Raw genomic sequence first — 13,965 nt, 5'->3', positions numbered from 1 at the left:
TCGCTATTGGCATCGGCCTCAAAAGTCGAATATTGGTCAGGCTCTAGATCATGATTTTTTAAGGGGGTTTTTTTCCCGTGAAAATGAAAACTGGGATGCAAAAATGATTATTTCCCAAAAAAATGGGAAATGATTACAAATGTAATATCGCTCAAAATAATCGCAACATGGTTTTTAATCAAATCATACAAGGATATAAATGTTATAAGTTACAAACAGACAATAATATCGGCCATGATAATATATTGGTCGGTTTCTAATGATTACAAGCTGCTACATATTTTATATATTGTGTTTTGATATGAGTCACTAACAATTACAGTGGGAATGGTAATTTTTGCATTTCATTTTCACCAACAAAAAACAATACAAAAAATTAGAAACGATCATGTGTGAGAATTAATTTGTAATGGTAGGCCTATATTGTGATGCATTTAACATTTGTCAAAAATATTGCAGCTCCTGTGATTTAGATATATAGCACTTGGTCATCTTGTGATAATGGCATATCTAAAAAAAAAAAAATCTATCAATTCAAATACTCTAAATAAATATATCTATATCTATATCTATCTATCTATCTATCTATCTATCTATCTATCTATCTATATATATATATGTATATATATTCAGAAAGGCTATATATATATATATATATACAGCCTCTATCTCTGGCAGGAATGTTCCATTCCAGGTGTTTTCAACTGAATCATTGAATCAGTGTGACTAAGGATTTAGATGCGATCATTTTCTTCAACCTTAGTTTAGGAATTAGAGAGAATCTTACCTGTTTACCTTTTAACCTGATTGGCTTGACTTGGCCCAGTTTAGTCACTACTTATTACTTCTGTACAGTCACAGTGCGTTAAAATGCTCTCACAGTGTTGTTCTACAGCATTATGTGTCTAAAATATGCGTTTTAACAACAAGAGTTGTAAATAAGCCATAGTTTCTATGTAGAACTACGTCACTCTCTGGTGTTAGCCAATGAACGGTCAGCATTTATCGTGGTCATTCTTGTGCCCTGAATTCAGTCTGTTAGACTGACAGGCACACGTGTCCTTTTCTGTACACCAGCCATTTAAATGTCAAGAAGTCAGATGCGATATGCCAAGAGCTCGGTCACAGCAGATGATCGGGGCTGAGAGGGCAGACTCGGAGACACGACCTTTACATCCTAATGAGTGAGGCAGGGTTTGTGCCTGAGAGGCACCCACCAGGGAAAAGTCGATCTCATATGATGCAGTGAGGTGATTGGCTGGAGCGGTACTGGCGCGGGGTATTGTAAAGTTCAGAGCCAGAGGAAGACGACGATCCCTGAAGTGTTTACTTTGTTGAGCTGATCAGTGACACATCAGACACGATCTGATGTTATGACAGCGAAGACATCGATGGACAAGCAACACATCTATCCGTGAAAAGCTTTTAAAGTGACGCGCGCTACTGTTGTGCCATTTCCTACCAGCTGCAATTTAGCTAGCTTAGCTGCTAGCCGCCAGTGCTCCGACCTGAATCAACATGAGCTCTTCAAGGGAGATAAAACGTAAGTATTCATTCGCTTGTACGGTGTTTGCAAGTCGAAAAAGCCCCTTTATTTCTCTGTGTTTACAGTGTTGTTAATGACGTACAGTTTAATGTGTGATTACTACGTATGCAGAGCTGCAGAAAGCAAAGAGCAAAGCGCAGAGCAGCAGCAACTTAAAAGAGGAAGCTAACATCTGCAATCTGCTTGGAGAGCTGCTGTCCAGAAATGGTAAGTGGTTCATAATAATAGCAAATGATCACAATATTGTACTGACTCTCCAAAAAAGAAATGTATAATGTACAATAGGCATAGACATATATATTTGTAAATAGACATGACTCCTTTTAATTTCAGCCTGTGTGCATATACAAAGTATACATGCATTTATTCACAATAACTTTACATAATAAAGGTCATGCTTGCTCCTCGATTTCCCTCTTAGTGTGCATTTACAGTGGTTTAAATATCCCCTGCACACATGCATCAATGCAAAGGAAAAAATCCCAAATGTGTGGCTGACATGGTTTTTGCAGACAGAAGTATAATTTCCAAATTAAGATTCTGCAAATGGCTTCTTTTCCTTCTCCAGAATATATTAATATGCAAATATTTCATTTTAAAAGTTAAACTGTTGTTTAACTGCCTGACGCTTTAGTATATGTCCACTGGATGCTTCAAGTTTCCACTTCAGTCTTTCTGAATATTGGACCAGGACTGCCCTCCAAACTATTGTGTTGAACTCTGCAGATACATCATTCCACACAGTGAAGCTCAAACATTCAACTGTAGCAGAAAGAAGAAAAACATATATGTTAAATACTGTGTCCTATTTTAAAACTTCTCATTGATCCTCTTTCCCATTTCTGTTGAAATTGCTTCTTTTTTTTGCTTAATCCCAGCACAGTTGACACTTTTGATTTATGCCTTTTTAAAATTTGAATGAATGATTTGTCCCGTCTGCTCCTTGTTTAAACCAGGTAACTACGAGGCTGCCATCAGCGAGCACCAGCAGGAGTTGGCTCTCTCAGAGGTGCTAAACGATGTCATTGGACGAGCTGTGGCCAATCGTAAGATAGGAGAGTGCTACGCAGAGATGGGCAACATCGATGCTGCTTTGAAAGTGAGTAGATTGGAGTGCTTTATTAAAGATTCATTTGTGGCGATAAAACCAATTCTTCAAGATCTTTATGATAGTGATTGATGAGCAAGAATGTTACCAAAGCATTTAAGGGGTTGTGTGTATGTTTCCTCTTCAGCACCAGCGGCGTCACCTCGACCTGGCTCGCTCTGTCAGAGATCATGCCGAGGAGCAAAGAGCACTGGCCACTATTGGTCGAACCTACCTATTCCGTTATGAATCGGACCAATCAAGGAAGAGTTTAGAGCAAGCAGAGGAAGCCTTCAGGAAGAGCCTGGCCATTGTGGATGACTGTCTGGAAGGTCTGCTTGTTTGTATCCTCTGGGATTTTATGAAGCCTTTTAAATTATACTACTGCCCCTATAGTTTTTGTATTGCCTGTTCGTGCTAGCATTTTTTTCCTTTCTCTCACCTCTAGGTAATGTGTCAGGGCGAGAGATAAGTGAGATGAAGGCGCGTCTCTTCCTCAATCTCGGTCTGGTTTGTGATCATCTGGGCGAACCCAAGCGTTGCAGCGAGTTTATCAGACGGAGCGTCTTTATTGCAGAGTAAGTATCCTACTAAACTTTATCTTCATGTCAACACTCAGGGTGGAACATGGGTACTGGCACATACAGTAATTGCACTTTATCAGTCAAAAGCTTCCCATTGTTGCTAATTGTGGTTTCTACATTCTTATCCGGTAAAGGAAGAGTGAGCTGCTGGAGGATCTCTATCGTGCAAACTTTAACCTGGGCAACATCTACTTCCGTAACGAGCAAAAGTCTAATGCCGTGCGCTGCCTTGAACAGGCCAAAGAGTGTGCGAGGAAGATTAAAGACAAGTTCAGCGAGAGCGAGTGCTTCCACTGCATTGGCAAGGTATGAACTCACTCTTGAGGAAACAATAGCTAAAATAAGTCCATTTGTGATCATGTTTAGGAACCCCTCCATGACATTCATCCACAGGTGCAGCTGTCTCTGGGTGATTTTGTAGCGGCTAGACGATCTCTGAAGAAAGCTCTCTTGCTGGGTTCCCAGCAGCCTCTGGACAGGCAGGCTGTGAAGAAAAATTTCAAATATGGTGAAAAAGTTATTTTTGCTTATCCGCTCAGTCTTGTTGATTATTTGTATTTAGTCAAAAAGATTTTTTTCACTAAGGCAGCTGAGTTGATGGCATGTTTTTGTTTGATTTTCACAGCGGACCGGGGCTGTAAATTAGAGGAAGAGCTCGGGGAGGATCAGGGCAAAAGACAGAGCTCCCATCAGGCCGTGGGGCTGGCAGAGCAGCTAGGCGACCTTTACTGTAAGGTTTGCTGCTACAGCAAAGCTCTGGATGCATATCAAGCTCAGGTAAAGATTGTTTTAAAGCGCCTAATATTTGCTGCGTTTTAACTCCTCTCCAGTTTGGGTTTATTCACATAACAGTACGTCACCACAATTCATTATGTTAATCTCTGTTGTCTATGTGGTGTAGCTAAAGGGGGCTGAGGCTTTGGGAAAGCCTCCCAGGGAGCTGGCTGTCATCCACGTGTCCCTGGCTGCGACCTACACAGACCTGAGACAGCACAGCAGGGCAGTGGAGCACTACAGACAGGAGCTGGCTTTACGACAGGGCAGCTCGAATGAGGTATGCATGTGCTAGCTGTATCTTCACCTAACATCACTTTCTTGCTGGGCAGTATATCAACTTTCTTAAACACTTTTAGGGCATAAAAAAAAAAAAAATCAGAATATATATACAGATATATTTTGTGTATCGCAGTATAGCATAAAAATATTGTCTTGATAGGTTGTTATACATGTAAATAAAACACTTGTCTGTGTCTGTATCAGGAGTGTAGCACTTGGCTGAACATCGCAGCAGCTCAGGAGGAGAGCGGCTGTTCTGTGGAGGATATAGACGGCAGCTACAGTAAAGCCTCACACTGTGGTCAAAAGTCTGGGCAGGCCAGACTACAGGTGAGCACGAACAAGCAGCTGAAAGTTGCAAAAGCCTCCTATACCATGTTAAAGAATAATACTATGATCACTGTGCAGATACTTCAGATGTCTGAGCATCAGATGCTGTGTATGACCGCCCACAGAAACGCGTGTTGAGGCTCTGGCTGGCGTCCCAGAGACGATGTGGCTCATCGACGGCAGATGACACCGAGGCGAGGCTGCAGGAGCTGTGTGCTGCCGAGGGCTGGAGGCCAGACGGGAGCGATGGTGAGGAGGATGAAGAGGAGGAGATGGAGAACAGTGAACCTCTGGACGATAGTGACGTCGTCCTCTCAGACTCAGGTAGACATTATGCCCCGCTGGCATCTCTAGACAAATGTCTAATATTTAAGTTATTTCATGTTTGCCTTGTGTGACTTTTCATATTGCAGACGATGATATGGAGGGTTATGACAAGATGGTATCAGGAAGGAGAAAAGCAGGAAGGGTGAGTCACATATCAGTCACTTCTCATCTTTGTTTTCCACGTCTTCAGTGTTTCACCCTCGGCCATTATTGTATCAATTTCCTTCTTTAGTGGAACAAGAGGAACGAGAAGGGCGAGACATCTCTGCACAGAGCGTGCATAGATGGAAACCTGAGGCAGGTCCAGTATCTGGTGGAACAGGTGAGAAAAACAAGACTTGTGGTTTCAAAAAATACTGCAGTTTTTTCATTGGAAATGTGCAAAATGGAGACGCAAAGATAATTAACGATCACCTGCTTGTCTGTGTGTCAGGGTCATCCGGTGAACCCCAGGGACTACTGTGGCTGGACTCCCCTCCACGAGGCCAGCAACCACGGTCACCACGGTAACTAATTTGACCCCTTTAATCTCGTTTAAAAGTTGTTTTGTGAAAATGAAACAACCTCGCTCATCCTTTTGTCGTTCTCTCATCCAGAGGTTGTAGCCTTGCTGTTGGAGCGCGGCGCTAACATCAACGATCCTGGCGGCCCCTTATGCGACGGAGTCACTCCTCTTCATGACGCCCTCGCTTGTGGCAATCTCAAAGTCGCCAGGCTCTTAGTGGAACGAGGGGCTTCTGTCACCCAGCGCAACTCAAGGGTAGGTGGGAATCTCTGAGCATGTCACAACTCAATTTGATTCAGATTCAGAGGGCTATGATGCGATTAGAAAACTATGATCGATGCATTTTTGATAATGATAAGTTTAAAAAACAATGGGGTGATTTTAAAATGGGGTTAAAATCACTGACGGCTAATATTGAAATCACCATGACTCCCCGAAATCAATAAATCCTGTCCAAATGGGGCTAACGTGTGCATCTATCTCTTGCTTTCACCTTCCTCCCTCAGGGTGAAACCGCCATGGACACCCTCCGTCAGTGGCAGAGAACGTACAGCAGAGAGTTGGACCAGGACACCAAGCAGGAGTGCGTCACTACAGAGAGACTGCTGAGGAAGGCGCTCACAGGGGGAGGTGAGGCATTTGCATTGTCATAGAAGTTTATCCTCGGTTCGCCTTTTAAACATCCTTTGAAACCCTCTTTTCCCCACTTATCTCTGACTAACACAGTGCCTGCTGCTCCAGCCCCAGCCAAGCCTTTCGATGCCCTGCAGGACAGCCAGCTGTTTGATGCTGAGAACTCAGAGCCACTGTTGTCCTCTGGAGGGGGCTGTTCCTCCAGCCAAGACTGGCCCTGCGCCAGGAACTCAGAGGTGAAGGGAGTACCTGCCAGTCCCAAACGGTGGCAGAGCAATGGCTCAACACAGCGCCACAGAGCCAGAGGGACCGAGGCTGCTGTCCTGTATGGGGTAAACATAATTGCTCCTTACAAATACTTTGGATTCATTAGGATTATACAAACTCTTTCTTTAGGATTCTCTAGATTTACAATTACACTTCATGTTTTATGTGTACACATTTCTTAGAATAACAGCAGCTCCTCAGACGACAGCGATACTGACTGCCCGGTTAGTCCTCTCCGCCCCGTCCGCTCCAGAAGCAGTTTCCCAGCAGCCCCGAGTCAACAGGAAGCTCCCCCAAACAGGGAAACCAACTCCATCCCAAACTCAGGTCGGGAAAATGTCAGGGAGGCTCCTGCGCCGTCTGTTTTTGCGCGAGAGGAGTACCAGAGCGCCATCCGAGGCTTAGGCAGCGCCAAAAGTCGTCTCCAGGGTCTGACGCAACCTCAGTTCTCCAGCACACCTGCTGTTTCAGCCAGCAACAAATCGGCCCTGGTTCCTGAGGAGGAATATCTGGCTGACGACTGGTTGGAGGATGACTTGGAGGAAATCCAGCCGAAGAAGAAGAGAAGGCTTAGAGAGGAACAGAACGGGATTAGAGGGGAGGGCGCAGCCTTGTCGTCAGCAGCAAGAGGTCAACACATGCACATAACCTCTGACACGACCTCCAGAGGTAATGATTTCACTCTCTTAATCTGTTTTACTCCACATTTCTTTGCTTATTTTACCTACATTTTGCTCTTCTTCTACTTCAGGCTCTGCAGTTCCATCCTCTTCCAGCAGGGGTCTCTCTCTGAAAAAGAACAGCTCCCTGAGGCCTCACCAGGTCAAAATGACTCAAATGCCGGGGATGGTCAGGTTGGGCCGACGAGAGGTCAACAGGTCACACAGTCCCACAGTTACAGATGATGAAGACATGAGACCGGCGACGCCTCCGCCTCCACAAATACACATGCAGGTCAGGAAAAATCTCTGCATCCTACACTTTATTCTGATGGAGTCACATCTAGAAAAATGCACGTCAAAGCAGTATTTCTTGCCTTGGACGAAGAGAAAGGTAACATTCCTTAAGAAGGACTAATTTCAAGTTCAGAAGAGTCGAATTTCAGAGAGAGATTTCACATTACTGATTCAGTGTTGACATCTGCCAGACGATTATTAATATCACAGGGAGCTGTAACTGGAACGTCATTTTTCAGGAAACTGTCGTCATTCTTGATTAACTTCACACAGTGATGAATGTGCTGGTAAATGAGAGAGGCGATCAAGAAAGTAGCTCCATTTTAAGACACTGCCGCAGACACTGCCGCAGCCTGATCACCATCTTATCTTGGATCTTAACCGCCTTTGTGTACTTTACATCATGGCTTTGCATGAGTAACATCGCACAGTTTGTGTTTCAGCATTTGCAGAACTTTGTCTTGATTTACTTTTCAGGATTTTGATTCAACTTTAGGACTTCTTCACAGATTTTGGTGAAACTGGATCATAATTTATGGAGAAAGTATAATCTGGGAGCTGCCCATAGACATATCCTAGTCTTGGTAGAGTGTGCACTGCACACATACATTCATACACTCCCATACATTCCTCTTCCTCATCAAAATGTTGTGCAGACATTACCCACAATGCCACAGCAGTCCTGTCTGAGATTTGTGTATGTTATGTAAGTAGCTGCTCGTGCAACCTGGAGTTGCTCGCCTCGAGCAGCATGAGGAGCAGGCTACAGATGCCCACGAGGCCCCAGTTTTGTTTTGCTCGCTTTTTTTTCATTTTCAAGCTTCTGCAGACTGAACCAAGCTGTCTCAAATGACATCACTCAAGGCAATTTATTAGATTTCATGCAGCTCCGACATACAACTTTTTTCATAAATGCAGACTCCCCAAGACTGGTTAACACACTCTGATGTGGTAATTTGTAGAATTCCCCTTTAAAGAAGCCAATCCATTTTGCTTATATGTATTTGTTAATGTATTTCAGCCTCCAGCTCACACTTTGGCTGCTCCCATGCCTACATCACTGCCTCCACCAATCAGAATGAGGGTCAGAGTTCAGGAGGATGTTTTTCTCATTCCAGTTCCACAGAGGTTGGTATACTGTATACAGTATGTCATGCTATTCATATGAATGAATGACATTGTTGTCTATTTTCTTCTATACTGCTGCTAAAGCACTTCTGATCACATTCTGCTACAACAGCGGCACCACTGATGTGCTTTTTTAGATTTAGTTATTTATTTATTTATTTATTTATTAACCACTGGAGGATTTACTATTTGACTCTTAGCACCATACTGGTGTTTTTGCATGTTTACTCTCATCCTCATTGCACTGTGCTCCAGTGAGGCCGACTCCTGCACCGTGTCGTGGCTGTGTGAGCAGGCCGCTCAGCGTTACTACCAGAAATGTGGCCTCCTGCCTCGCCTGTCTCTGCAGAAGGAAGGCGCTCTGCTCTCCCCGCAGGACCTGCTGCTGGCAGTCCTGCACACCAACGAAGAGGTGAGGACAGATGTTAAGAAATGCCCTTCACAATAAGTGAACTTGAATTGGAAGAAGAATAGCTAATTTTCACATTTAAAAAGCTAGAACGAGAAAGTGTTTTGGCACTTTTGCTTTAAAAAGTGACTGAAATGATTAATTAGTTATTAAAATAGTTGGCAATGTTTTTGTTTTCGTGTCTTAGGTCCTGGCTGAAGTTTGCTCCTGGGATCTCCCTCCTCTCCCTGAGCGTTACAAGAAGGCCTGTCAGAGCCTGGCAGTGGGTGAGCAACACAGACAAATAGACCCAAACGCAGACACACACATTCTGACAACCCATCCTGGAGCATAGCCTCTCTTTGTCTCCCTGCAGTTGAGAACAAGCGTGTCACCCGGCTGTGCGAGGCGCAGGACGGGAGCTCCTCGGTGTCTGTGTGCGGCCTCAGCTTGGCCCCCTCCTCCCTCAACCCGCTCCTTCGTGCCCTAAAACTTCAGGCCAGCCTCACCGAGCTGCGCATTTCTGGCAACCGTCTCCACGATGAGCTTCTTCCCGAGCTGGTTGCCACAACAATCACCATGCCTCGGCTTCGGCTGCTGGACGTTTCTGCCTGTCAGATTACAGGGGAAGGGCTGGAGAAGGCTGTGAATGCTTTAAAGGGACTGAGCCATCCGGCATTTCCGGTAAAGAGTCCAGCTGGAGTCTGTTTTTCAGTCCACCTGCTGTCATCAGTGTTTCCTCTGTGATTTAATGCAGCTTTTAAAGATAATTTGGTCGTACAACTGTCACTGTTTGGATCCAGATCGTGATGAAAATTGACGATGTAGTTAGTTTACAGCAACCTTAAAGGTTAAATTCAGACTAAACCACACTAGAATCTCAAAGGGTTAAACCTTAAACCATTTGTGTGACTAATAGCTAGTTCAGACCGCCCGCCCATTTGGAGGTGATTCATGTCAGTGGGAATTCCTGGCCACTCAATTCGAATTTGAAAGTGCGTTTTGCGTCAAATGCAAACCGACACAAGAGGACGATGTCAAATCAAGAGAGTCAGAGTCACCATCATAGTTGATGGGCAGAATCTATGCTGCTACTAGCAGAGCAGTATGGACGATAACGCATAGAAAAACAGCCTGTGGATGGTTTTTTGAGGGAGACATCAGGAAATTCATGCTGCCACGTTAAAAAAAACAGCATACCTATTGTTATGTACTAGTTACTGATGCCTATGTCGTTACCACAGCAACCTATGCGGACAGGTTGGTGATGTCTGAACACAGAAATCCAATCTAATCACAACAGATCTGACCTGAGAAACTAAAGAAATCTGATTTGCCTGCTCTGATTTTCTAGTGGTTGCAGTGTTGTTGCTGTTGTGGCACACTGAATTAAGTAGATGTTAGGTTAGATTAAAGCACACGGTTGATAGCTTTGGTTTTGATGACACTTTGCTAGCGTATGAACTCAAATCACAGCTCCTCCCAGTGTGATCTGCTGAGGGTGTCACAACCCACAGTGTTCAAACGGTCTGTTCAAAAAACATGGACATTTTTCTGTCCCATCTGAGAACGACAGGTCGCCCATTTTAAAGCTGTCATTTTACCTTTTTAAATGTGAGAATTGCTGGTTTACCACTGCCTGGATCTGTTTTTTTGTTATTGTGTGAACTGATTGCCAAACTAACGTGTTGAAACAACAGACTTACACAATAACACAAACTGAATAGCAGCTCTCACTTTCTGTGACTAAAATAACTGTTGCTGTCAAAGGAGTCTGATGGCTTTGAACAGAGCGATAGAGCAGATCTTTCTGTCTGTCCGTCCTTTCTATAATGTTGTCAGACACTTGGAATAACAATATGTAACAACAATATAATAATATATAATATATAACAATATGAATGTAATTTAATAGAGTAATATTGCTGTTTGTGGTCTCTTCTCACAGTGCCTGGAGGAGCTCGACCTCAGCATGAACCCGCTGGGTGACGCTGTGTCTGAGTCCCTGTCCTGTCTGCTGTCCTGCTGCCCTCTGTTAGCCAGGCTCTCTCTGCAGGCCTGCAGCCTCACGGCTCGCTTCCTACAGCAGCATCGACTGCTGCTGGCCAGCGCTCTGACAGGTGACGCTCAAACAGGCCGAGTCAGTGTTTAGCTTAACTGAAACGCCACTGAATGTTTACATAAGATGTTGATAGAGCTCTCTTGAGTTTAACAAACAGGAAGTGTCAGGATTTCTAATTGGCTAGAAAGGAGAGTTAGAAACAGTACACATTTAGTGATACTACTATGATGTTTTGGGCTTTAAAATTAGTAAATAAATCTTTTAATATCCTCTGATCTTTCAGGAACAGGACACCTGAAGTCTGTGTGTCTATCCCACAATGCACTGGGCTCCACTGGCTTTGAGCTGGTGTTGAAGACTCTTCCTCTCCACTGTCTCACACACCTGGATCTGTCCGCCGTGCGCAGGGGTCCTGCTGATTACCTGCCGCTGGAACACCTCACCAACGTCCTGTCACAGGTACACACACGGATCACGTTCTGCACTATGCACACAAATTTAATACAAATGCCATTCAGAGCAAACATATGAAAGCATTTTTCTCCTCGTAGGACGAGAGTTCGCTGACCCACCTGAGTCTGGCAGCAAACGGGTTGACGGACAGCACTGTAGCTAGCTTGGCCAGGTGTGTGTGTTTGAGAAAATGCATGCATATGATTTCCGTAAATCAAAGCTTTTCACAAAATCATGCTATTAGTGATGATATTAAACTTAAACTTTTTGGACTTCCAGGTGCCTGCCGTCATGTACGACTCTGGTGAGTCTGAACCTATCAGGAAACCCGTCTGTAACGTCAGCGGGACTTCACAACATCCTCAACTCCCTCAGAGAGGCTTGTCGACCTTTGACCCTACTCAACCTTCAAGGTACGTGTGTGTGTGTATGTACACCATACAGAACAGTTTCTTACAAGCAAAGTTACATTCACAAGCTATGTTTCAATCTAATTGTAAAGCGGATTTGAAGCACACTTTTGAAATGTCGCAAAACAATTTACACACATTTCCATCAACAGGAACTACTCTTACTTCTGTTTTCCTGACTAAACAGGAAATTACAACTGGCTCCTTGTGAATTCAAGTTCCTCTCCTTTACCGAACAAAGATTAGCTTAATTGCCTCGTTAACTCTTCATAAACACACTCGACATAAACCAAATAAAACTCACCAACACAGTCTGGTTTGTCAGTCTACAATCACGTGGTTTGGTCAAATCAAATCCTCAATTCACAGAGTAAGATGTAAAAATATTCCAGCTCTACACCCACAGCTGATGTCTAACTCTTTGTCGCTTCTTGTCACTGCACGCCTCTCCCGCTACAGCCTGTCGTGTCTTGTCGTCCCCGAAGTCATAGTCTTGGTCAGAGGCACTGTAAATCACCTCTGTACTGTATCCTCTGTCTTCAAACTGTCTTGAGTCTGTCCCTGTTTGTTGTCCAGCCGTGTTAACTCTCACGTCAGGCTGCAAAATCCAGTTGAGCTGGGCCCCGCCGCCTGCGGTGACTCCTCCTGTAATCCAAAGTCTTGGTCCAGGCGACCTCTAGGGTTGCTGGCTCCCAGCTAACTGAGCCGTGAGCTAATTAGCCAATGAAGCTAGCTACAGCCAAGGATAGCTAGCAAAGAACAGCAGTTGTTGGTAACTCTGGTGATATGCTGCCCCCTATGTTTTTGGAGCTACCTTCGAAATCAAGCAATATTCTTGCAAATTACACCTTTAAACTTTCGTGCCCATAAAGCTTAATGAATTTGAATATGATACATTATAGACATGTGCTTCATAGAAAATGTTCCCCCTAGATCTTTTTGTTTTCTTTGTTGTAAAAGAAAGACCAGTGGGAGAATCAAACATTCACTTTGAATTCTTGCTTGTCACTTGGCCCTCAGGTTGTCAGGTGTCCGGCCCCTGGGACGCTGCAGGCCTCGACGGATTGTCAGAGCTTGTCCAGGATCTCCGTCTTTGCTCTCAGGGACTCAACAAGCTGGACCGGCAGGCCCTGAAGCAGAGCTGGGACAGCAGTCGGTCACGCGGACGCTTCATGGACCGAAACTGCAAGTGCCTGCTGTCCGCTGCAGCCCCCTCATGAAGAGGGAGCAATGAAACGAGATGATGGCAGATCTTCATCATGACACTAAGTAGCTAACCTTGTTTCATTAAATCACATCATGTTTATAATGAGGGTGCTACTCTTTTAAGGTTGTCATCAGTAAGCAGTGATAGCTTCAGGCTGCACAATTAAAACAAGGACATTCTGTGTAAATAGCTTCTATGTTTCATGTGTTTTGTACGCCTTATTTATGTGTATGTGTGACAGTTTGATGTGTTGCAGTGTGCTTGTGTCATAATGCACATTTTTTCCTCAACTCACTGAATTATTAAAAAAAAAAAGTAATTAAAGTGATTTTTTTTTTTTAGTGGCCCATTTTTAATCTGTTTAATCTGAGTTCTTTCTGGTTGACCAAAAAAAACGTTTTACTGTTTTTTTCACATGCAGCGCTGCAGACTGTCAGCTTGTGGTTAAGTTTAGAAACTAAATGTGGTAATACGTGCGGTGATAGGAATGTGCTCTCTGTTGCCCGCATCCGTCTTCAAAACATTCTGACAATGCAGCCATGCCTTCTCAAGTTTTGCAGTTTCACCACGAGGGCTGCCAACATTAAAATTGAATTATTAAATGTGATTGGAATTTCATGCTCTGTATGTTTGTGCATATATATGGCAAAATTAAATGTTTTATTTAAAAATGCATAATTACTGTCAAAATGAAGGTTAAACTGTGAGCTTCACAAATGTAATTTTCAGTGAACCTTGAAGCATAATGCAGGCACTATGGGAAGAAAAATTTGAAAATTTTCATTTCAATATTCAGTTCAATACCTGAGCTTTAATATGAAGTTTGAAAGTAAAAGCTTTAAGGTTGAATTATGTCTGTAGCTTAGCTAATTTCTAGTGAAACTGAAATCCTTGACAATAGAGATCTTTTCAAAAATCTGTTAAAGTCAAGACCACTGGGTGAGGTGTACTATCCAACCAACTGAAATGCACCAATCAGAGGAAAGAGTCTGCCTCTTCAACATACACCGATCAGGCATAACATTA

General features: G+C 43.7%; 1 protein-coding gene across 1 annotated transcript; it reads left to right on the top strand.

Moving 5' to 3' along the window:
• Positions 1 to 1,309: 1,309 nt before the first annotated feature.
• Positions 1,310 to 12,995, top strand: tonsl (tonsoku-like, DNA repair protein). The gene is made up of 28 exons (XM_073482839.1): positions 1,310 to 1,543; positions 1,658 to 1,753; positions 2,503 to 2,645; positions 2,782 to 2,965; positions 3,082 to 3,211; positions 3,352 to 3,523; positions 3,611 to 3,725; positions 3,843 to 3,994; positions 4,119 to 4,271; positions 4,478 to 4,603; positions 4,729 to 4,927; positions 5,017 to 5,072; positions 5,163 to 5,252; positions 5,364 to 5,436; positions 5,527 to 5,690; positions 5,942 to 6,065; positions 6,162 to 6,400; positions 6,518 to 7,004; positions 7,087 to 7,289; positions 8,313 to 8,419; positions 8,675 to 8,831; positions 9,016 to 9,094; positions 9,184 to 9,491; positions 10,756 to 10,927; positions 11,153 to 11,328; positions 11,421 to 11,494; positions 11,602 to 11,735; positions 12,753 to 12,995. Exons 1-28 carry the CDS (start codon positions 1,519 to 1,521, stop codon positions 12,950 to 12,952), a joined length of 4,338 nt encoding a protein of 1,445 aa, XP_073338940.1. The 5' UTR covers positions 1,310 to 1,518; the 3' UTR covers positions 12,953 to 12,995.
• The last annotated feature ends 970 nt before the right edge of the window (positions 12,996 to 13,965 follow it).

The sequence above is a fragment of the Pagrus major genome, chromosome 16 (genome assembly GCF_040436345.1).
Source record: "Pagrus major chromosome 16, Pma_NU_1.0".
Lineage (NCBI taxonomy): Eukaryota > Metazoa > Chordata > Actinopteri > Spariformes > Sparidae > Pagrus > Pagrus major.
This window is presented reverse-complemented; position numbering and strand designations above follow the sequence as displayed.

Coding starts and splice junctions, on each gene's coding strand:
- tonsl (XM_073482839.1), top strand. CDS start 1,519: ATGAGCTCTTCAAGGGAGATAAAAC. Junction 5,253..5,363: donor TCCAGTATCTGGTGGAACAG/GTGAGAAAAACA, acceptor TCTGTGTGTCAG/GGTCATCCGGTGAACCCCAG. Junction 5,691..5,941: donor TCACCCAGCGCAACTCAAGG/GTAGGTGGGAAT, acceptor TTCCTCCCTCAG/GGTGAAACCGCCATGGACAC.